General features: G+C 43.1%; 1 protein-coding gene across 3 annotated transcripts in view; it reads right to left on the bottom strand.

The window, feature by feature from the left end:
- LOC124144404 (tyrosine-protein phosphatase non-receptor type 11-like) overlaps nt 1-10,367 on the bottom strand; it is an 81,475-nt gene extending 71,108 nt beyond the window's left edge. The window contains exon 1 of one of the 3 annotated variants that reach the window (XM_048402784.1): nt 10,282-10,367. In XM_048402784.1, coding sequence (XP_048258741.1) covers nt 10,282-10,295 — 14 coding nt within the window. In that variant the 5' untranslated portion in view covers nt 10,296-10,367. Of the gene's footprint in view, nt 1-4,350; nt 4,484-9,649; nt 9,803-10,281 lie in introns of those variants that run through there. The other 2 variants (XM_048402781.1, XM_048402782.1) reach the window with 2 other exon arrangements.
- Nucleotides 10,368-24,743: the final 14,376 nt, after the last annotated feature.

The following is a 24,743-nucleotide window of genomic DNA, read 5'->3' as shown; positions in this document are numbered from 1 at the left end:
CAGTGCCCTGACGACTTGAGTAAAACAAGAAGTCGCTAGGGGAGGTCAATACATTCCAATGACTTCTAAATCCAAGTCTTGAGGTTCAGAATCATGAGTGTCGTCACTAGCAATTTATACATTTATAGACAGTAAGAAAGATCTCTGAACATTGTAAACAGAAAAAAGATAGAGCACTTAATCCCAATTGGAAACTTCTTTAAACAATAATGTATTTTAGAAAAGAAAACTTTTGATGTAGTTTTGACGAGAGCAGGAAGTGTTGAACAGACACCCTGATATGAATATTATTATTAGCTGTCGAGACAATCCAATCAACTTAAGGCCCATCATATGAGTTACAAAATGTTCACTTGTCGTCATACTATATGCAAAATGTTCATTTGTCGTCATACTATATGCAAAATATTCATTTGTCGTCATACTATATGCAAAATGTTCATTTGTCGTCATACTATATGCAAAATGTTCATTTGTCGTCATACTATATGCAAAACGTTCATTTGTCGTCATACTATATGCAAAATGTTCATTTGTCGTCATAGTATACGCAAAATGTTCATTTGTCGTCAGACTATATGCAAAATGTTCATTTGTCGTCATACTATATGCAAAATGTTCATTTGTTGTCATACTATATGCAGAAAGTTCATTTGTCGTCATACTGTATGCAAAATGTTCATTTGTCGTCTTACTATATGCAAAATGTTCATTTGTCGTCATACTGTATGCAACATGTTCATTTGTCGTCATAATATATGCAAATGTTCATTTGTCGTCTTACTATATGCAAAATGTTCATTTGTCGTCATACTATATGCAAAATGTTCATTTGTCGTCATACTGTATGCAAAATGTTCATTTGTCGCCATACTATATGCAGAATGTTCATTTGTCGTCATACTGTATGCAACATGTTCATTTGTCGTCATACTATATGCAAAATGTTCATTTGTCGTCATACTACATGCAAAATGTTCATTTGTCGTCATACTGTATGCAAAAATATTCATTTGTCGTCAAACTATCTGCAGAATCTTCATTTGTCGTCATAATATATGCAAAATGTTCATTTGTCGTCATACTATATGCAAAATGTTCATTTGTCGTCATACTATATGCAAAATGTTCATTTGTCGTCATACTATATGCAAAATGTTCACTTGTCGTCATACTATATGCAGAATGTTCATTTGTCGTCATACTATATGCAAAATGTTCATTTGTCGTCATACTATATGCAAAATGTTCATTTGTCGTCATACTATATGCAAAATGTTCACTTGTCGTCATACTATATGCAGAATGTTCATTTGTCGTCATACTATATGCAGAATGTTCATTTGTCGTCATACTATATGCAAAATGTTCATTTGTCGTCATACTATGTGCAAAATGTTCATTTGTCGTCATACTATCTGCAGAATGTTCACTTGTCGTCATACTATATGCAACATGTTCATTTGTCGTCATACTATATGCAGAATGTTCATTTGTCGTCATACTATATGCAAAATGTTCACTTGTCGTCATACTATCTGCATAATATTCATTTGTCGTCATACTATATGCATAAATGTTCATTTGTCGTCATACTATATGCAAAATGTTCATTTGTCGTCATACTGTATGCAAAATGTAACATGGTTGTACAATGTAAAAGTAAACGCAAAATATATATTTTTCCGTCGAACACACATTATTATTCTTATAACTAAAACGGGCACATAGACGTGGTGCTGGTCATAATGAGTGAGTGAGTTGGGTTTAACGCCGCTTTTAACAGTATTCCAGTGATATCACGGCGTGTCAGCTTAATGTGGGAGGAAAGCCCGAAGTGATGCAGGTCTCAGACGTTTACCACTTCGGTGAAACCCACGAGCACGGGTATGGTGCTGACAAACCTAGAAACATAATTGGGGTGAACCGGGATTCGAACCCACAATCATAGGTTTCTGGCGGGCCCAAGGGACGCAACTCTGCACAGCGAATCGCGGCGCCTTAGACGACTGGGCCACCCGTGCCCCCGCTGGTCATAATGAATTCGAACAAATGATTGATGGATTCTGGGAGCTGGGAGACGTTATGTCTACACGTCTGTTTATCTCAGTTGTTTCCATGTTTTCGGACCTCTTTATATGTTATTTTATAAGGGATTTTTCAATTCGCGGCAGAAATACTGCCAAAACTACAGGTTTTGTGGGAACGGCCTCTGTTTTCAAATTTTTCCAATTTCATCATTTTTGTGTATTTCCAGTTGCCATTTGGATCTTAAACTGAATACAACATGCCCCTAGGACATTGTACTGAATACAACATGCCCCTTGGACATTGTACTGAATACAACATGCCCCTTGGCTATTGTACTGAGTACAACATGCCATTTGGATCTAAAACTGAATACAACATGCCCCTTGGCTATTGTACTGAGTACAACATGCCATTTGGATCTTAAACTGAACACAACATGCCCCTTGGACATTGTACTGAATACAACATGCCATTTGGATCTAAAACTGAATACAACATGCCATTTGGATCTAAAACTGAATACAACATTCCCCTTGGCTATTGTACTGAGTACAACATGCCATTTGGATCTTAAACTGAACACAACATGCCCCTTGGACATTGTACTGAGTACAACATGCCCCTTGGACATTGTACTGAGTACAACATGCCATTTCGATCCTAAACTGAATACAGAATGTAATTTGGATTTTAAATTAAAATAAATACCGTAGGACACTTGGACGCAAATACTAAATACAATATGGCCCGTTTGGTGTTGTACTGGATACAATAGACTCCTTGGAGTGAGTGAGTGAGTGAGTGAGTTAAAAATTAAAGTCACATCGGCAGTATTTCAGCCATATCGTGACAACGCCCCATGGAAGCTATACGGAATACAACTTGGAGTGAGTGAGTGAGTATGGTTTTACGCCGCTTTTAGCAATATTCCAGCAATATCACGGCGGGGGACACCAGAAATGGGCTTCACATATTGTACCCATGTCGGGAATCGAACCCGGGTCTTCGGCGTGACGAGCGAACGCTTTAACCACTAGGCTACCCGACCGCCCCCTTATACAACTTGGACTTATAGTAGTTACAATATGCAATTTGGACGTTAAATTAATTTCAATACGCCTTTGGACATTATGCGATATGCCATTTGGAAGTTGGCAAAAACATCATGTCCCGACACATTACACAAAACACAACACGTCCATTGACATTATACTGAAAACATCATGTCCCGACACACTACACAAAATACAACACGTCCATTGACATTATACTGAAAACATCATGTCCCGACACACTACACAAAATACAACACGTCCATCTACATTATACTGAAAACATCATGTCCCGACACACTACACAAAATACGACACGTCCATTGACATTATACTGAAAACATCATGTCCCGACACAAACAAAACACAACACGTCCATTGACATTATACTGAAAACATCATGTCCCGACACACTACACAAAATTCAACACGTCCATTGACATTATACTGAAAACATCATGTCCCGACACACTACACAAAATACGACACGTCCATTGACATTATACTGAAAACATCATGTCCCGACACAAACAAAACACAACACGTCCATTGACATTATACTGAAAACATCATGTCCCGACACACTACACAAAATACAACACGTCCATTGACATTATACTGAAAACATTATGTCCCGACACACTACACAAAATACAACACGTCCATTGACATTATACTGAAAACATCATGTCCCGACACATTATACAAAATACAACACGTCCATTGACATTATACTGAAAACATCATGTCCCGACACACTACACAAAATACAACACGTCCATTGACATTATACTGAAAACATTATGTCCCGACACACTACACAAAATACAACACGTCCATCTACATTATACTGAAAACATTATGTCCCGACATATTATACAAAATACAACACGTCCATCTACATTATACTGAAAACATCATGTCCCGACACATTATACAAAATACAACACGTCCATCTACATTATACTGAAAACATCATGTCCCGACACACTACACAAAACACAACACGTCCATCGACATTATACTGAAAACATTTCCTCGGACATTAGTACAAAATACAGTATTCCTGGGACATTATACAAAATACAACACGTCCTTTCTTGAACGTCTAGATAACAGGTTGCAACATGGTCATATAAACCCGATACAAATCAAACGTCTCTCGGCAACACGGACCACCTGTATCACGACTAGAATTAGAAGGACAATAAGTCAAAAACAAAGTAAAACTTCAAATTCATTAAACTATAAAAGAAATTATACGTACACTCCCTGTAAAAATCTTGCCTTCATCAAATTCATTGTGATGACGGATTCCAAATGAGAAACGACCCGAGAGTTGTCGAGTGACAAAAACGTGTATCCGTCAGTCGAGGGAAACTCCGCTTTAAAGCCGTCAACAGTCAGCTGACTAATATCCTTCGGTGTGCAATTGAAATCAGGAACCTAACTGAAATAACCGTTTGTATTTATATCAACCTCAGATGTTGAATATCCTCAAAGTCACGTGTCTGATTTGATATTTCAAAATGATTTTCGACAAGGTCAATACTTGTTACCGCAAATTTAAAATTCACTCTGTATTTCTGCCTCCGATAGAAAACTATTTTATTCTTTTACACAGCACTCTTAGTCTTGTAGTGTTGAGTGAGTATGGTCCTACGCCCCTCATACATGTAGCAATGTTCCAGCAACATAATGGTGGGGGACACCAGACCATTGTACCCAACATTATTCGTGTACACAGCATTTGTACTTGTAGACAGGCTTGTCGTAAGAGGCAACTAACGGGATCGGGTTGTCTTGCTTGATGCAATCCCAATTGCCTGAAGCGATGCTCATGATGTCGATCACTGGATGGTCTGGTCCAGATTGGCTTATTTACAGACCGCCGTCATATAGCTGGACTATTGCTGAGTGCGGCGTTAAACAAATCCATCTCGAGTCCGACTAGGTCTCTGGTAGTCGTACAGTGTACTTCACATTTAATGAGGGTCAAGTGGCTACAGTGGGGACCATCTGACTATTCAGACTACCAACCTCTGGTTTTGCCTGCATCGTCCCGAGGCAAGAGAGTTAACTAACTATAAAAGTCCAGTTTCCACCCTTGCCTAACTAGTCTGAAATGATGGAGTTATATTTTGGTTGGACTAACGAGTCGAAATCCGGTTAGTACACTGTCGTGCAGATTTCGGTCGATTGCAGGATTTGCAAAGCATGTGCACCGGCAACTCGGTGTCAACAGATATTTTCCAAGTCTTTTCATGTTTTTAATCAAGGTGCTCACGTGATTTGATGCCCTTCGCTGTGTAAGACCCGTTTTATCACAATATAGATCTTGATTATAGATCAGATCGTCTTGACTGGGCGCCGCTATTTTGTTAAAATAAATGCAAGTGATGTGAGAGGTGGAATCTGATTGGTCCATAGGAGAGGCATAGAAGGGACATAACTCGTAATAATCACTAGTGGCGCTACGGTCGAGCCCATGCATGAATTCCAGCCTAGTTCGGCAAGGGTGGAAACTGGACTTTTAAAGTCAGTAAACTCCCCTGCCTCGGGAAGATGGTTTGCCTGCCGAACACCCCATTATTACAGGTCGTCTTGTGGAAGGGATATACAAACTGCTGATGCGGCAAAATACACAAGTTCCCTTTCCCCCAACTCTCGGTCTTTTTTTTCTATATTGTATATACTTCCCTGTTCGTGGGTTCACCTTATCGATCTTTAAACTTAATCCCCGTTGTTCGCCTGCCATACATTCCTTCCACTTTAAGTTAACTTTCGTTCCCCCCTTTCCGTGTATTTTTACTGCATCTATTACTGGTTTTTCCCTTCTCATTCCACCCTCTCCCTGTGATTCCCGTTTAACCGCCTCCCTGTGATTCCCGTTTAACTATCTCCCAGTGATTCCCGTTTAACTGTCTCCCTGTGATTCCCGTTTCACCCTCTCCCTGCGATTCCCGTTTCACCCTCTCCCTGTGATTCCCGTTTAATCGTCTCCCTGTGATTCCCGTTTAACTATTTCCCTGTGATTCCTGTTTAACTATCTCCCGGTGATTCCCGTTTCACCCTCTCCCTGTGTTTCCCGTTTCACCCTTTCCCTGCGATTCCCGTTAAACTATCTCATTCTGATTCCCGTTTAACTATCTCCCTCTGATTCCCGTTTTACCCTCTCACTATGATTCCCGTTTAACTATCTCCCTGTGATTCCCGTTTAACTATCTCCTTGTGATTCCAATTTAACTATCTCCCTTTGATTCCCGTTTTACCCTCTCTCTGTGATTCCCGTTTCACCACTACTACAAACCCCCCCCACACACACACCCACACCCACACACACACAAATACACGTCATTCCCGTATAAGACTTAACGCTGCACCCTTTATCCGTGTTTCTTAAGTCACATGTTCCTTTATTTCCGTTTGCATCCGTTTCCCATGTTTCCTATTTCATGCTTTTCAAGGTTTTCGCCCATGTTCATTTTTAAATATTTTTTCACGCATTTCGCTTTTCGTTCATTTTAGGCATTTATCTTTGAAAAACACTTAACATATCATACACTTTGTCCAGCGGACAAATATTGAAATACAATACGTACCTTGGTCGTTATATCGAATACAGCATGTCCTTAAACGTAATGCTGAATACAATACGCCTTTGGAGTGAGTGTGAGTGAGTTTGGTTTCACGCCGCTTTTAGCAATATTCCAGCAATATCACGGCGGGGGACACCAGAAATGGGCTTCACACATTGTACCCATGTCGGGATTCGAACCTGGATCTTCGGCGTGACGAGCGAACGCTTTAACCACTAGGCTACCCGACCGCCCCATACGCCTTTGGAAGATACTATATACAATACGCCTTGGGACATTCTACTGAATACAATATGCTTTTGTGTGAGGTGGTGAGGTGAAATAGAATTTCACGTCGCGTCCAACATTATTACACCTACACAGAGACCGGACTGATGCCGATTTATAGTGCTAGCCCACTGAGGCACCATGCCGCAGTTTAACATGAATTCCCCACTGAGACACAGTATACTGACTCCGGGCCGACCAGTCCTTGTTTTGGCCACTTAATGCCGAACGCGAGGCAGGGTAACAACAAGTATCATCTTTTAACGACTTTTGGAATGACGCGGCCGAGTATCGAGCCCCGGACCTTCCGCTGCCCGGACAGAGGCGTCGTCCACGGAGGCGGTCTTATGTCATTTGGACGTTATACTATTCACAATATGATATGCCCTATAAACGTTATACTACATACAATACGTACGCGTCTTTGGTCGATAGGCTCAATACAAAATGCCCCTTGGGCGCTACACTCAATACAATATGTCCCTTGAACGCTATGCTCAATACAATATGTCCCTTGAACGCTATGCTCAATACAATATGTCCCTTAAACGCTATGCTCAATACAATATGCCCCTTGAACGCTATGCTCAATACAATATGTCCCTTGAACGCTATGCTCAATACAATATGTCCCTTGAACGCTATGCTCAATACAATATGTCCCTTGAACGCTATGCTCAATACAATATGTCCCTTAAACGCGCTGCTCAATACAATATGCCCCTTGGACGCTATGCTCAATACAATATGCCCCTTGGACGCTATGCTCAATACAATATGCCCCTTGGACGCTATGCCTTATACGATATACCATGCTCAATACAATATGCCCCATCGACTTTATAATCAATACAATATGCCCCTTGGAGGCTATACTCAATGAAATATGCCCCTTGAAAGCTAGGCCAAATATGATATGCTATATTCAATACAATATGCCCCCTGAACGCTATACTCAATACAATATGCCCATTGAAAGCTATGCTCAATACAATATGCCCCTTGGACGCTATGCTCAATACAATATGCCCCTTGGACGCTATGCCTTATACGATATACCATGCTCAGTACAATATGCCCCTTGAATGCTATACTCAATACAATATGCCCCCTGAACGCTATACTCAATACAATATGCCCCTTGAAAGCTAGGCCAAATACGATATGCTATATTCACTACAATATGCCCTCTGGACGCTATACTCAATACAATATGCCCCTTGAAAGCTAGGCCAAATACGATATGCCATATTCAATACAATGTGCCCCTTGAATGCTATACTCAAGACAATATGCCCCTTGAATGCTATACTCAATGCAATTTACCCTTTGGAGGCTATACTCAATGCAATATACCATATTCAATACAATATGCCCCTTGAACGCTATACTCAATACAATATGCCCCTTGAATGCTATACTCAATACAATATGCCCCTTGAAAGCTAGGCCAAATACGATATGCCATATTCAATACAATGTGCCCCTTGAATGCTATACTCAAGACAATATGCCCCTTGAATGCTATGTTCAAGACAATATGCCCCTTGAATGCTATACTCAATGCAATATACCATATTCAATACAATATGCCCCTTGAATGCTATACTCAATGCAATATACCATATTCAATACAATATGCCCCTTGAATGCTATACTCAATGCAATATGCCATATTCAATTCAATATGCCCCTTGAAAGCTAGGCCAAATACGATATGCCATATTCAATACAATATGCCCCTTGAATGCTATACTCAATGCAATAGGCCATATTCAATACAATATGCCCCTTGAAAACTATGCTCAACACAACGTGTCCCCTGGACGCTATGCTCAATACAATATGCCACTAGGACGCTTTGCTCAATACAATATGTCCCTTGATCGTTATGCTCAGTACAATATGCCATATTCAATACAATATGCCCCTTGAAAGCTAGGCCAAATACGATATGCCATATTCAATACAATATGCCCCTTGAATGCTAAACTCAATGCAATATTCAATACAATATGCTCCTTGAAAACTATGCTCAAAACAACGTGTCCCTTGGACGCTATGCTCAATACAATATGCCACTAGGACGCTTTGCTCAATACAATATGTCCCTTGAACGTTATGCTCAGTACAATATGCCATATTCAATACAATATGCACCTTGAACGCTATGCTCAATACAATATGCCATATCCAATATATTCAATGCAATCAAGAGTGGCATTGCCTTGGACTCTAAGCCAATAGTCTCAAAGGAGAAGCACATTTTCTTCCAATCAGCGAAAGCGTCGCAAAATATTTCGATTGACGTCAACAATGCCGTACGGATGACGTCAACATACACTGGTGCGGGTGAACATGGTGAAGTGGTATTTGCACTAGTGCACATATGATTTTGATGAACTCGGTTATTTCTAAACCTGGGGCGTTATACAAAATGCAATATGCGCTGTGTAATTATACAAAATGTAACATTTCCTCGGACATTATACATAGTACAAAATACAGTTTTCCTGAGACATTATACAAAATACAACACGACTAGATTACAGGTTGCAACATGGTCATATAAACCCGATACAAATCAAACGTCTCTCGGCAACACGGACCACCTGTATCACGACTAGAATTAGAAGGACAATAAGTCAATAACAAAGTAAAAATTCGAATTCATTAAACTGTAAAAGAAATTATACGTACACTCCCTGTCTAAATCTTTCCTTCATCAAATTCATTGTGATTCCAAATGAGAAACGACCCGAGATTTGCCGAGTGACAAAAACGTGTATCCGTCAGTCGAGGGAAACTCCGCTTTAAAGCCGTCAACAGTCAGCTGACTAATATCCTTCGGTGTGTAATTGAAATCAGGAACCTAATTGAAATAACCGTTTGTATTTATATTAACCTCAGATGTTGAATATCCTCAAAGTCCCGTTTCCGATTTGATATTTTTAAAAGGCTTTATGACAATGTCAACATTCGTTGAACATGCCATTGTTAGTGGTTATGACGAACTTTATTCGACACGCCTGTCTATTTGCTACCTGATACACCCAGCTACGGCAGGTGAATTGCTTATCTTATTGATTATGGAAACGTGATTTTTAGTTTCCTCGATGTCTGTTGTTCCCTGTTAATAAACTGTCAGAAACACGCATGATTTCATGTGTAACTTGTAATCAACTTCCTGTTCAGCAACACGCTGATCGCAATTCGAAGTTCCTTCAACGTGAACCGGTTTGGAGAGTGCGACCCGGTCAGAGGTGACACCGCCTGTGTTTAGAATCCTTATCGCCCTGAATATTGTATGATATATATAGATCCATACTTACTTTCCTGTTGTCATTCTTACAGCGAAGTTTTCGCGTACCAGGAACTAAAATGGCGGTGAAAGGCGTACCCAACACCTCGCTATAACGCTACCCTTATGTATAGCCTAGACCGTGTACCGTTGGGCATTATATTCGGGTGTAGCGCTGGGTTTAAAGATACAGTGATCGTTTCGCAAGAGGTGGGTTTTTTTAACGCCACACTCTGCAATATTTCAGTTATATGACTGCGGTGTGTAAATAATCGAGGCAGAAGCCAGTGATTAACACTAAGAGCATCGATCCACGGAATTCAGACACGACGACATGCATTGAACCGAACCTGACTACCCGATTCATTTAATCGCCTCTTACGACAAGCTTGCTGGTGACCTATATTCTTTCCCACAATCCCCTTTGGTGGTTTCGCAAGAGACATAAACGATAACCCCGTTAATCTGAACGTTACCGTTTTATAATTAATTACGGAATAAGATTCATAGGTTTGTTTGTTGTTTACGCTGCACTCAGCAATATTCCAGCTATATGACGGCTGTCTGTATATAATCAAGTCTGGACCAGACAATCCAGTGATTGACATCATGAGCATTGATCCACGCAATTGGGATTGATGACATGCATCTACCAAGTCAGCGAGCCTGACCACCCGATCACGTTAGTCGCCTCTGACGACAAGCATAGTCGCCTTTTACGGCAAGCATGGGTTGCTGAAGACCTATTCTACCCCGGATCTTCACGGGTCTAATCCGATGTGTGAAGTCTATTGTTGGGGTCATTTCACGAGATCATTTCATGCAATGCTACGCTGTCGAAAATATGTTTAAGATGTAAACACAGACCAGACATGTTTTGATCTAAACATGATTAGGAATGTGCTTCATTTGATGTGTTTTATCTAAACGCATTTGGGTCTAAACACATGAAATGAGCTGTTGTCTCTCAGACTAAACGCCACCCAAACATAACATCCCCATGATCTAAACATGTTCAGAATTTTCACTTGTGAGGGGCGAATTTTCTGCTGTGAGGGGCGCGGTGCTCGTGGAATGTTCGACCTGTCTGTGTGGCTGTGACCTAATTTTCCTGGAGATTCCAGGTGATCAAGTTCTGTGTAACGCAGCAGTCAGCAATGCTGCAGGAATAGCACCGCGACTTTACGGAATCGGCCAACGACACCATCGGGACACCGTCACGGAATCAGTCAACGACACAATCGGGACACCGTCACGGAATCAGTCAACGACATCATCTGGACACAATCACGGAATCAGCCAACGACATCATCGGGGCACAATCACGGAATCAGCCAACGACATCATCGGGGCACAATCACGGAATCAGCCAACGACATCATCTGGACACAATCACGGAATCAGCCAACGACATCATCGGGGCACAATCACGGAATCAGCCAACGACATCATCTGGACACAATCACGGAATCAGCCAACGACATCATCGGGGCACAATCACGGAATCAGCCAACGACATCATCTGGACACAATCACGGAATCAGCCAACGACATCATTGGGGCACAATCATGGAATCAGCCAACGACATCATCTGGACACAATCACGGAATCAGCCAACGACATCATCGGGGCACAATCACGGAATCAGCCAACGACATCATCCTGACACAATCACAGAATCAGCCAACGACATCATCGGGGCACAATCACGGAATCAGCCAACGACATCATCGGGGCACAATCACGGAATCAGCCAACGACATCATCGGGGCACAATCACAGAATCAGCCAACGACATCATCGGGGCACAGTCACGGAATCAGCCAACAACACAATCGGGACACAGTCACGGAATCAGCCAACGACACAATCGGGACACAATCACGGAATTAGCCAACGACATCATCTGGACACAATCACGGAATCAGCCAACGACATCATCGGGAGACAATCACGGAATCAGCCAACGACATCATCTGGACACAATCACGGAATCAGCCAACGACATCATCGGGGCACAATCACGGAATCAGCCAACGACATCATTGGGGCACAGTCACGGAATCAGCCAACAACACAATCGGGACACAGTCACGGAATCAGCCAACGAAACCATCGGGACACAATCGCGGAATCAGCCAACGACACAATCGGGACACAGTCACGGAATCAGCCAACGACACAATCGGGACACAATCACGGAATTAGCCAACGACACAATCGGGACACAATCACGGAATCAGCCAACGACACAATCGGGACACAATCACGGAATTAGCCAACGACACAATCGGGACACAGTCACGGAATCAGCCAACGACATCATCTGGACACAATCACGGAATCAGCCAACGACATCATCGGGGCACAGTCACGGAATCAGCCAACAACACAATCGGGACACAGTCACGGAATCAGCCAACGAAACCATCGGGACACAATCGCGGAATCAGCCAACGACACAATCGGGACACAGTCACTGAATCAGCCAATGACACAATCGGGACACAGTCGCTGAATCAGCCAACAACACCATCGGGACACAATCACGGAATCAGCCAACGATGGAATAGTATGTCCCCATCACACGATGATTTTGAAAACTTGAAATGAAGTTCGAATGAAATTAATCGATATTCTACCATGAATTTTGAAAATACTTGATTTTGATTGTTCAGTCAAAGGTATCAAATCACAATAAACCCTTTCTGACCGAAACAGCCCATTTGACGACCGCGTTATCGCGGAAGCTAAATTTTTAATATTGTTTAGAATATTACTTCTTTTAAGTCATTGTCGGTATGTTTAGATAATTATAAAACAATTGGAGACTACAAAATGCAAAGTTGCGGCTACTACAATATTCAAATGATGTGTTGCAATATATTTCGCGCAATAAACACGATAGAAAAAAGAGACATCAACCAGACAACAGAGAGCTTGCTATTTGGCGCTTTTCTATATACGACTGTGACGTCATATCTTTTGCGTTACAATGATCAATATGACGTCATAATAGTGAAGCGCTATGTAGAACGAAACCTTTGCAAGGCTTGCCAAGTTTTCTTTGGGGAGCTCCACCTCATGTTAGCTTATGAAGTTGCCGTGCTACATGCTGTCAGTGCATATCCTAAGTTCAAGTGACGTTTTACAGTGTAAACAAACTGCTTGAGCAAATAGAGCGCCATATTTTGTTTAAATTCTGTTGTCGGTGATTCGTCGCACAATAAAACATAAGGGGCGCAGTCCCGAGTGGTTTATTCTCCCGGCAGTGTTTTATTGTACGATAAACCATGACCACGAGTTGTTTTTTACTTATATGAAACATAAACGTTATCTACAGCCTGTTGAAGGATGATGATCAAATGTACAAGCTTTAAAAACATTTACAGTAAACTACGGTTATAACGAACACGCTTATAACGAAATGACCGATATAACGAATTTATTTTTAGTCCCGCCCATTGGTTGTATATATGCTGTATATATGCTTATAACGAACTACGGTTATAACGAACTAAAATTAGTGGTCCCTTTGAGTTCGTATTTAAATAATGATGACTCCCTTAATAGAATCCGACCTCGGAAATGTCGGACGATTCTCACAATCCTCACGTCGATTACCCGTACCTCTCCTCCCAATACGGGTTGTCCTATCTCTCCCGCTTTAGGATGCGATCGCCTTTATCTGCGTTGCCCTCCTACATCTATTGGGAACAACTCACTAGACACAAACCTCAACTCAAAACAACGTCGTCATATATATACAACGTCATCAAGTTGCGAGCGCATGTTCTCCAGAAATGACGTCACGATAGAACAATGTTTTATAGTGAAATAAACCACACTTCGCACGTCATTCGTCTTTGCGATGTATAACGTAGCTAGCGTGTGTGTGTGTGTGTGTGTGTGTGCGCGTGCTTGCGTGCGTGCGTGCCTGCCTGCGTGCGTGCGTGCGTGCGTGCGTGCATATTCAAATAACAATGCTTTCGTTTATATATTTAGAACACTACACGTGGTGGTAGAGCATACTTTATTTCTTAATTTTAAGATGTTTCGTTAAAAGATCAAAGCCGACAGTACATTATTATTGTGGCCGAGAGGGGACATCGCTTTCTCGCTCTCTCGCTCTCTCGCTTTCTCGCTTTATCGCTTTCTGGCTTTCTGGCTGTATCGCTTTCTCGCGGTATAGCAATATTTCCTCTTGGCCACTATATGGGTTTCTTTACGATAGAAAGTATATACGTAAAACAACATTAATGAATTGTTAAACCTGACCTCAGTTGGGGGAGGGGTTTTAATCATAAAAGAGAGCTAAGATTTTTCCAGTCACATTATAAATTATACATATGGACAGAATGTTGAAATTTTCTCACTATCTACTTGGACATAATTTAACAGTACAGATATGGGTGCTTTTATAACAATCCACGTATTTCTGCGTTTAACCCGTAACCCCATTCCTTGGACAGCAGAAATGAAATGCGTTGTAAATATTTTTTTTAAAACAGCTCGTTTCTTATAATGACATTCGATCAAACTGTCCTCGGGAATTATATTTAATGCTAAAGTGCTTGTAAAATAAAGTTTAACTTTCCCGCCAGGAGAGACTAGATATCCAATTATAGTATAGGCTCAGGCAGGAATATACATATTTATAAAGCAATTCTCTATCCATTTATACTGTATGGTTAACAATTGTGCGTTCTGATGTGAGTTATGTTGTTATCTACTACCTTTTGACACAGACAATGAGTCGGACCCAGTTCGATTCCCCACATGGGTACAATGTGTGAAGCCCATTTCTGGTGGTCCCCGTGATATTACTGTATTATTGTTAAAAGCGACGTGAAACCATTCTCACTCACTCACTCACAGCGGTGTTTATCAAATTACTATATGCAAGTACACATATTTGTAGATTTGCACAAGACAAGAAACACAATTCAAGTTAAACATACATCAAATGTCTAAAAGAACATTTACGGACAACCTTATGACACACTGTAACATCATATACTACCGAAAACAAGTTATAGAACACCCACAATTATAAGATTGTATTTTTGAAAAACAATCAGCCATGACTAATTAACCATAGTCTTCTTAACTTATATATATATATGGTATATATTTAGATTTTAACCTGATTTATTTAGAGCGTATTGCCATGATCTGCCACACGCTTTCGGCGTGATGGTCACATACAACTGAATAGGGCCAAAAATAAATCAATTACATTTTACGCAAAAATCGGTGGATTGTTTTAAAATCACCTACGTCAGTACAGTTAAATTATGTTTTAAGTAAAAAGTGAGAAAAGTTCAACATTACCTCCCAATTGCAGCAGATATCACATGCGGCCCCTATAGTGGTCAAGAGGGGATATTGCTTCACCGCGAGAAAGCGAGAAAGCGATAGAGCGAGAAAGCGATAAAGCGAGAAAGCGATAAAGCGAGAAAGCGATAGAGCGAGAAACCAAGAAACCGATAGATCGAGAAACCGAGAAAGCGATGTCCCCTCTCGGCCACCATACATTATACCCTGTGACAAAGTGCATTTGGGGCTTACGCCATAATGGGCTGATATGATTATCTGACCTATCGCATCCCTGGTGATACTGTTCTATCAGTCCTGTCAACCAAGATGGCACATCCGCATCAATTACTGATCGGCGATATTGCATTGATAAAGCGGATTAACTTGTCGTAAAATTAATATTATTCCCCGGGAAGAAATATGGTAAGAGGATGTCAATCATCTCGCTGGTCGCGGAATTTTCCGAAACATATACAAACCACGTTGTCCGTGCCGCAGTTGTCCCACAGTTGTCCCACAGTTGTCCTACAGTTGTCCTACAGTTGTCCCACAGTTGTCCCACAGTTGTCCCACAGTTGTCCTAGAGTTGTCCCACAGTTGTCCCACCGTTGTCCCACAGTTGTCCTACAGTTGTCCCACAGTTGTCCTACAGTTGTCCCACAGTTGTCCCACAGTTGTCCTACAGTTGTCCTACAGTTGTCCTAGAGTTGTCCTAGAGTTGTCCCACAGTTGTCCTACAGTTGTCCTAGAGTTGTCCCACAGTTGTCCTACAGTTGTCCCACAGTTGTCCCACAGTTGTCCTAGAGTTGTCCCACAGTTGTCCTACAGTTGTCCCACAGTTGTCCCACAGTTGTCCCACAGTTGTCCCACAGTTGTCCCACAGTTGTCCTACAGTTGCCCCACAGTTGTCCCACAGTTGTCCCACAGTTGTCCTACAGTTGTCCCACAGTTGTCCCACAGTTGTCCTACAGTTGTCCCACAGTTGTCCTACAGTTGTCCCACAGTTGTCCCACAGTTGTCCTACAGTTGTCCCACAGTTGTCCTACAGTTGTCCTACAGTTGTCCTACAGTTGTCCCACAGTTGTCCCACAGTTGTCCCACAGTTGTCCTACAGTTGTCCTACAGTTGTCCTACAGTTGTCCTACAGTTGTCCCACAGTTGTCCTACAGTTGTCCTACAGTTGTCCTACAGTTGTCCCACAGTTGTCCTACAGTTGTCCTACAGTTGTCCTACAGTTGTCCCACAGTTGTCCTACAGTTGTCCCACAGTTGTCCCACAGTTGTCCCACAGTTGTCCTACAGTTGTCCCACAGTTGTCCCACAGTTGTCCTACAGTTGTCCCACAGTTGTCCCACAGTTGTCCTACAGTTGTCCCACAGTTGTCCCACAGTTGTCCCACAGTTGTCCTACAGTTGTCCCACAGTTGTCCCACAGTTGTCCCACAGTTGTCCTACAGTTGTCCCACAGTTGTCCTACAGTTGTCCTACAGTTGTCCTACAGTTGTCCTACAGTTGTCCCACAGTTGTCCTACAGTTGTCCCACAGTTGTCCTACAGTTGTCCTACAGTTGTCCCACAGTTGTCCCACAGTTGTCCCACAGTTGTCCTACAGTTGTCCTACAGTTGTCCTACAGTTGTTCCACAGTTGTCCTACAGTTGTCCTAGAGTTGTCCTACAGTTGTCCCACAGTTGTCCTACAGTTGTCCTACAGTTGTCCTACAGTTGTCCTACAGTTGTCCTACAGTTGTTCCACAGTTGTCCTACAGTTGTCCTACAGTTGTCCTACAGTTGTCCTACAGTTGTCCTACAGTTGTCCTACAGTTGTCCCACAGTTGTCCCACAGTTGTCCTACAGTTGTCTCACAGTTGTCCTACAGTTGTCCCACAGTTGTCCCACAGTTGTCCCACAGTTGTCCCACAGTTGTCCCACAGTTGTCCCACAGTTGTCCTACAGTTGTCCTACAGTTGTTCCACAGTTGTCCCACAGTTGTCCCACAGTTGTCCTACAGTTGTCCCACAGTTGTCCTACAGTTGTCCTACAGTTGTCCTACAGTTGTCCTACAGTTGTCCCACAGTTGTCCCACAGTTGTCCCACAGTTGTCCCACAGTTGTCCCACAGTTGTCCTACAGTTGTCCCACAGTTGTCCTACAGTTGTCCCACAGTTGTCCCACAGTTGTCCTACAGTTGTCCCACAGTTGTCCTACAGTTGTCCTACAGTTGTCCCACAGTTGTCCCACAGTTGTCCCACAGTTGTCCTACAGTTGTCCTACAGTTGTCCTACAGTTGTCCCACAGTTGTCCTACAGTTGTCCTACAGTTGTCCTACAGTTGTCCCACAGTTGTCCTACAGTTGTCCTACAGTTGTCCTACAGTTGTCCCACAGTTGTCCTACAGTTGTCCCACAGTTGTCCCACAGTTGTCCCACAGTTGTCCTACAGTTGTCCCACAGTTGTCCCACAGTTGTCCCACAGTTGTCCTACAGTTGTCCCACAGTTGTCCCACAGTTGTCCTACAGTTGTCCCACAGTTGTCCCACAGTTGTCCTACAGTTGTCCCACAGTTGTCCCACAGTTGTCCCACAGTTGTCCTACAGTTGTCCCACAGTTGTCCTACAGTTGTCCTACAGTTGTCCTACAGTTGTCCTACAGTTGTCCCACAGTTGTCCTACAGTTGTCCCACAGTTGTCCTACAGTTGTCCTACAGTTGTCCCACAGTTGTCCTACAGTTGTCCCACAGTTGTCCTACAGTTGTCCTACAGTTGTCCTACAGTTGTTCCACAGTTGTCCTACAGTTGTCCTAGAGTTGTCCTACAGTTGTCCCACAGTTGTCCTACAGTTGTCCTACAGTTGTCCTACAGTTGTCCTACAGTTGTCCTACAGTTGTCCTACAGTTGTTCCACAGTTGTCCTACAGTTGTCCTACAGTTGTCCTACAGTTGTCCCACAGTTGTCCTACAGTTGTCCTACAGTTGTCCTACAGTTGTCCTACAGTTGTCCCACAGTTGTCCTACAGTTGTCCTACAGTTGTCCTACAGTTGTCCCACAGTTGTCCTACAGTTGTCCTACAGTTGTCTCACAGTTGTCCTACAGTTGTCCCACAGTTGTCCCACAGTTGTCCTACAGTTGTCCCACAGTTGTCCTACAGTTGTCCTACAGTTGTCCTACAGTTGTTCCACAGTTGTCCCACAGTTGTCCCACAGTTGTCCTACAGTTGTCCCACAGTTGTCCTACAGTTGTCCTACAGTTGTCCTACAGTTGTCCTACAGTTGTCCTACAGTTGTCCTACAGTTGTCCCACAGTTGTCCTACAGTTGTCCCACAGTTGTCCTACAGTTGTCCTACAGTTGTCCTACAGTTGTCCCACAGTTGTCCTACAGTTGTCCCACAGTTGTCCTACAGTTGTCCCACAGTTGTCCTACAGTTGTCCTACAGTTGTCCCACAGTTGTCCTACAGTTGTCCGAGGCGGGCGTTGGTGCCCGGGGAATCATATTTGTCTCTGGCCTTAACAATGAGCGATTCTCGAACATTTTAGTAATCACACGTGCTCAGTGAAGTGAATTCAGCTACTTTATTGCAGTCAAACATAATGACCCGTGAAGATCCGGGGTAGAATAGGTCCTCAGCAACTCATGCTTGTCGTAAAAGGCGACTAACGGGATCGGGTGGTCAGGCTCGCTGACTTAGTAGATGCATGTCATCGATCCCAATTGCGTGGATCGATGCTCATGGTGTCCATCACTGGATTGTCTGCTCTAGACTCGATTATTTACAGATCGCCGTCATATAGCTGGAATATTGCTGAGTGCAGCGTTAAACAACAAACAAACAATCTAACATCAGACAACAACGACTGCTGCAGCTCTTCCTCCGCTATGTTCGTCACACAACGACGCCACGACACGACTTAAGCCGTGGATTCACGGGCAACCAGAAGTTAACATGGTATTCGTCATTCATAATTCGAATGTTTTTTAAATGTTGTAAGTTGAATGACGAATGACGATTTAATTCGTCAGTCGAGTGTGTTTAAAAGTTGTAATTTGAATGACGACAAAATTCGTCATTCACCATTCTAATACATTTTAATGTTGTAAGTTGAATTGCGAATGACGATTTAATTCGTCAGTGATTGTGTTTTAAAGTTGTAATTTGAATGACGACAAAATTCGTCATTCACCATTCGAATGCATTTTAATGTTGTAAGTTGAATGACGAATGACGAATAACGTGCACGCTTCTGGTTGCCGATTCAAGTCCGTTACGGTATCACGTAGTGCAAACACCTCGGTAAACACTTCATCTCGCTGTCAGTTGCTGCAGTCTGCTAAAAATTGTGGCAACTGTTGTGACAGAAAATACCTCGACTCACAATAACTAGCGACAGAGAACTTCGGCTATGCTATACATGTTTTAGTTCTGCCCCACAATGCACTTGTGGAATGTTCCGAGTCACGTGATTAAACTGCCCACTTTTTTTATACAAAATGCATTTAAATCCTACTTGTTGTTGCATGGAATTTTGGATGAATATATTGGATGATAATAAAATGTGACTTATTTAAGCCTAAATTACCTGTTTTAGGGGTGTTTTATTATGACCAACGATACCGTTAGTCGCCTCTTTCGACAAGCATGGGTTGCTACGGTAAGTTGATACCCGGATCTTCTCGGGAGGGGCTTGACACTGCTTTGAACAGTGTTTCACTTATATCACAATCAGAGTGCGTGAATACTGTAAACACCAGGATTAGTCCAGCTATATCCCCTACATAATCAGTTCCAAGCCAAGTAAACCAGTGGTTGATAGCATGAGCGACGGTCACCTCGGTCGGGGCACATTCATGCAGTCAACCGGGGCCACATGGAAATCCTAGCGTTACGAGTATCGTAACATTCATACTTGCACACAGGATTACGATAGTCTTAGTAATAGGTGAGGTGCGGTGAAATGGTGTTTAACGTCGCGTCCAAGATTATTTCACTTATATAGCGACGTAAATGCACGTGTGTGTGTGTGGCTGCTTGTACTAGTCCGGACTGATCCCGATTTATAGTGCTGGCCCACTGAGATACCATGCCGCAGTTTAACATGAATATCCCACTCAGACACAGTATACTGACTCCGAGCCGACCAGTCCTTGTTTTAGCCCCTTAATGCCGAGCGCCAGACAGGGTAACAACAAGTACCATCTTTTAACGTCTTTTGGTATGACGCGGCTGGGGATCGAACCCCGGATCTTCCGCTCTCCGGGCGGACGCTCTGCCACTAGACCACGGAGGCGGTCAGTCTTAATAATCAGTAATAAGATCGCTTTGTGAAACGTGACCCATGAAGGCCAGACCCTGTAATCTCTAGGCCCCCTGCCACATCGCGACCCCACTGCTAAGATGATCCCCCACTGCTAAGATGATCCCCCACTGCTAAGATGATCCCCCACTGCTAAGATGATCGTAAGTGCCAGGGGGGTACGGGTGGCCCAGTCGTCTAAGGCGCCGCGATTCGCTGTGCAGAGTTGCGTCCCTTGGGCACGCCAGAAACCTATGATTGTGGGTTCGAATCCCGGTTCGCCCCGATTATGTTTCTAGGTTTGTCAGCACCATACCCGTGCTCGTGGGTTTCGCCGAAGTGGTAAACGTCTTAGACCTGCATCACTTCGGGCTTTCCTCCCACATTAAGCTGACACGCCGTGATATCACTGGAATACTGTTAAAAGCGGCGTTAAACCCAACTCACTCACTCGTAAGTGCCATATCTTAACTACGATCATCCCGAAACACAAGTGTCAAAACGTGTGTTGTCTCCCTGGGCAAGTGACTTCCATTGCGCCTCTGTTCACCCGGCAGGGAATGGGTACCCGGTATGCGAGGTGGCTGTAACAACCCTCTAGCGCCCGTAGGCAGCTTTGGTTGTATACTACCCAGGGAGTTGAGAATCATAACTGGAATGCAAACTGATCCACTGGTCGGGGAACAAATAGAACTGTATTTGAGCAGATACCAGTACCTGGATACCTGCTGTATTTGGTAGTAGTAGTAGTAGTAGTAGTAGTAGTAGTAGTAGTAGTACAACTACTACTACTGCTACTGTTACTGCTACTTACTATTACTATTATTATTATTATCATCATCATCATCATCATTATTATTATTAATATTGGGCGGTCGGTTAGCTTAGTGGTTAAAGCGTTCGCTTGTGACGCCGAAGACCCGGGTTCGATTCCCGACGTGGGTACATTGTGTGAAGCCCATTTCTGGTGTCCCCCGCCGTGATCTTGCTGGAATATTGCTAAAAGCGGCGTAAAACCATACTCACTCACTCACTCACTATTATTATTATTATTATTATTATTATTATTATTATAATAATAATCATAATCATAATCATAATTATTATTATTATTATTATTATTATTATTATTATTATTTATAATAGGCTTAAGATAGTCGTATCGCTTTGCGGAACTGGACCCAGATCACCTATTGTAAACACCTGGGCACCTTTTCCAAAGCGATTTTAGTGTTAAGATGATCGTGATTACAATAATTTAACAATGATTACGATACACGTCGCACTAAGATCGCTTTGTGGAACGGGACCATTGATTCTCATTCGTCAGCTCTCACGTCAAGTGCCGGGAACCGCGGACCTATTCACCTCCAATATCACAACGCGCGCTAGCACACAGCAAGGGGATAACTTTGGAATTGTATTTCAAGAAAAAAACAAACCCAACAAACAGGAAGATCCGGGCAACAATACAGGTCAAGTTGCATGTTAGGAAAAGATTTTTCTGGCAACCTCTCTGACGACACCAGGAAGTTAATTTACCACAATGCATTGTTGTCTTATCTGGTGCACGCTAGATCCCAAGGAAAACAAATAATATTATTAGCCAGTTGGTCACGATATTTGTGTCACTGTATGCCCATGGCGTTCGTAGTTGCTAGGATTTTGTTTGTTTGTTTGTTGTTCAACGCCGCACTCAGCGATATTCCAGCAATATTCAATCGGTCTGCAAATAATCGAGTCTGAACCAGACAAACCAGTGATTGACATCATGAGCTTCGATCTACACAACTGGGATACGATGACATGCATCAACCAAGTCAGCGAGCCTGACCACCCGATCCCGTTAGTCGCCTCTTACGACAAGTATAGTCACCTTTTACGGCAAGCTTGGGTTGCTGAAGACCTATTCTTCCCCGGATCTTCACGGGTATATAGTTGCTAGGAAGATCAGCCAAATTCGTGATAACAGATAATATAGCGAGTCAATTCTGTTTAGTAATCAACTTAATTTCAACCCATTCTAAACTGCGGCTGGCAGAGAAAGGAAAGTATCCACTTGAACATTGGATTTGACACAAACATTACAAACATTATCTAAACTGTACTAGGCTGAAAACAGTCGCCGAAATTGCGAAAAACATTGCTTGTTTGTTTCATTTTTAGCCATCATCAAACATGGGTGTGTCCTTTCTTATACTGATATCTTATACTGATAAAAGTTTGTCTTCGTGTGACCTCTTTCAGTGAGTGAGTTGTACGCCGCTTTTAGCAATATTCCGGCAATATCACGGTAGGGGAGAACAGAAATGGACTTCACACATTGTACCCATGTGAGGAATCGACCCCGGTTCTTAGGCGTGACGAGCGAACGCGTTAACCAGGCTACCCCGATGTCCCACCCCTTACACGATGTACCCTCTCTTGAATTTCCGCCACCATCACTACAACCTCCACCATTACAATGACTACAACCACCACCACCACCATTACTACGACTACAACCACTACATCACTACGACTACAACCACTACATCACCACGACTACAAAAATCTTCCCTACGACTACAACCACAACACTATTCCCTTCTGCTACAACCGCCCCCATCACTTCGAATACAACCGCCCCCATCACTTCGAATACAACCGCCCCCATCACTTCGAATACAACCGCCCCCATCACTTCGAATACAACCGCCCCCATCACTTCGAATACAACCGCCCCCATCACTTCGAATACCACCGCCGCCATCACTTCGAATACAACCGCCCCCATCACTTCGAATACAACCGCCCCCATCACTTCGAATACAACCGCCCCCATCACTTCGAATACAACCGCCCCCATCACTTCGAATACGACCGCCCCCATCACTTCGAAAACAACCGCCCCCATCACTTCGAATACAACCGCCCCCATCACTTCGAATAAAACCGCCCCCATCACTTCGAATACAACCGCCCCCATCACTTCGAATACAACCGCCCCCATCACTTCGAATACAACCGCCACCATCACTTCGAATACAACCGCCACCATCACTTCGAATACAACCGCCACCATCATTACGACTCGACCACTACAACCATTAATGCGACTGCAGCCGCCTCCACAACCATTGAGGCCTTGGGGTAGCCTAGTGGATAAAGCCCTCGTTCTTCGATTCCCGGGTTCGATTCCCCATATGGGTGCACTCTATTTCAATAGCTGTTTTTTTCTTATCTCTTAATTGCGTTACAAGACATCACTCAAACAACCCACTCACTCACTCACTCACTCTGGTATCCCTGTCGTTATATTCTGGAATATTGCTAAATACCATACATACTCACCCACTCACTCACTCACTCACTCCACGACTACAACCTCCACCAAATCTACAACTACAACCTCCACCATGACAACCATCAACGACTGCAAGCACCACCATCGTAACCATCATCGTTTACAACCACCACCACCACCATGACTACCACTACAACCAGCACCATCAACACAATGACTACAACCATCACAACCACCACGTCTACAACCACCACCACCACATCCACCATTACTACAACCACAAGCACCATGACTACCACTACAACCAGCACCATCACTACAACCACCACCACCATGACTACAACCACAACCACCACCATGACTACAACCACCACCACCATGACTACAACCACCACCACCAAATTGTCTACAGCCACAATCACTACAACCACACATCACCACCATGTCTACAACCACCACCACCACCACTACCACGTCTACAACCACCATCACCACCATGTCTACAACCACCTCCACCACCACCACCATGACTACAACCAGTACCACCACCACCATGTCTACAACCACCACCACCACCACCATGTCTACAACCACTACCATCACCACC

Source organism: Haliotis rufescens, unplaced genomic scaffold (assembly GCF_023055435.1).
Source record: "Haliotis rufescens isolate VD_foot unplaced genomic scaffold, xgHalRufe1.0.p SCAF_29, whole genome shotgun sequence".
Classification (NCBI taxonomy): domain Eukaryota; kingdom Metazoa; phylum Mollusca; class Gastropoda; order Lepetellida; family Haliotidae; genus Haliotis; species Haliotis rufescens.
The sequence above is the reverse complement of the archived record's forward strand: the minus strand, read 5'-3'. Positions and strand labels throughout refer to the sequence as shown.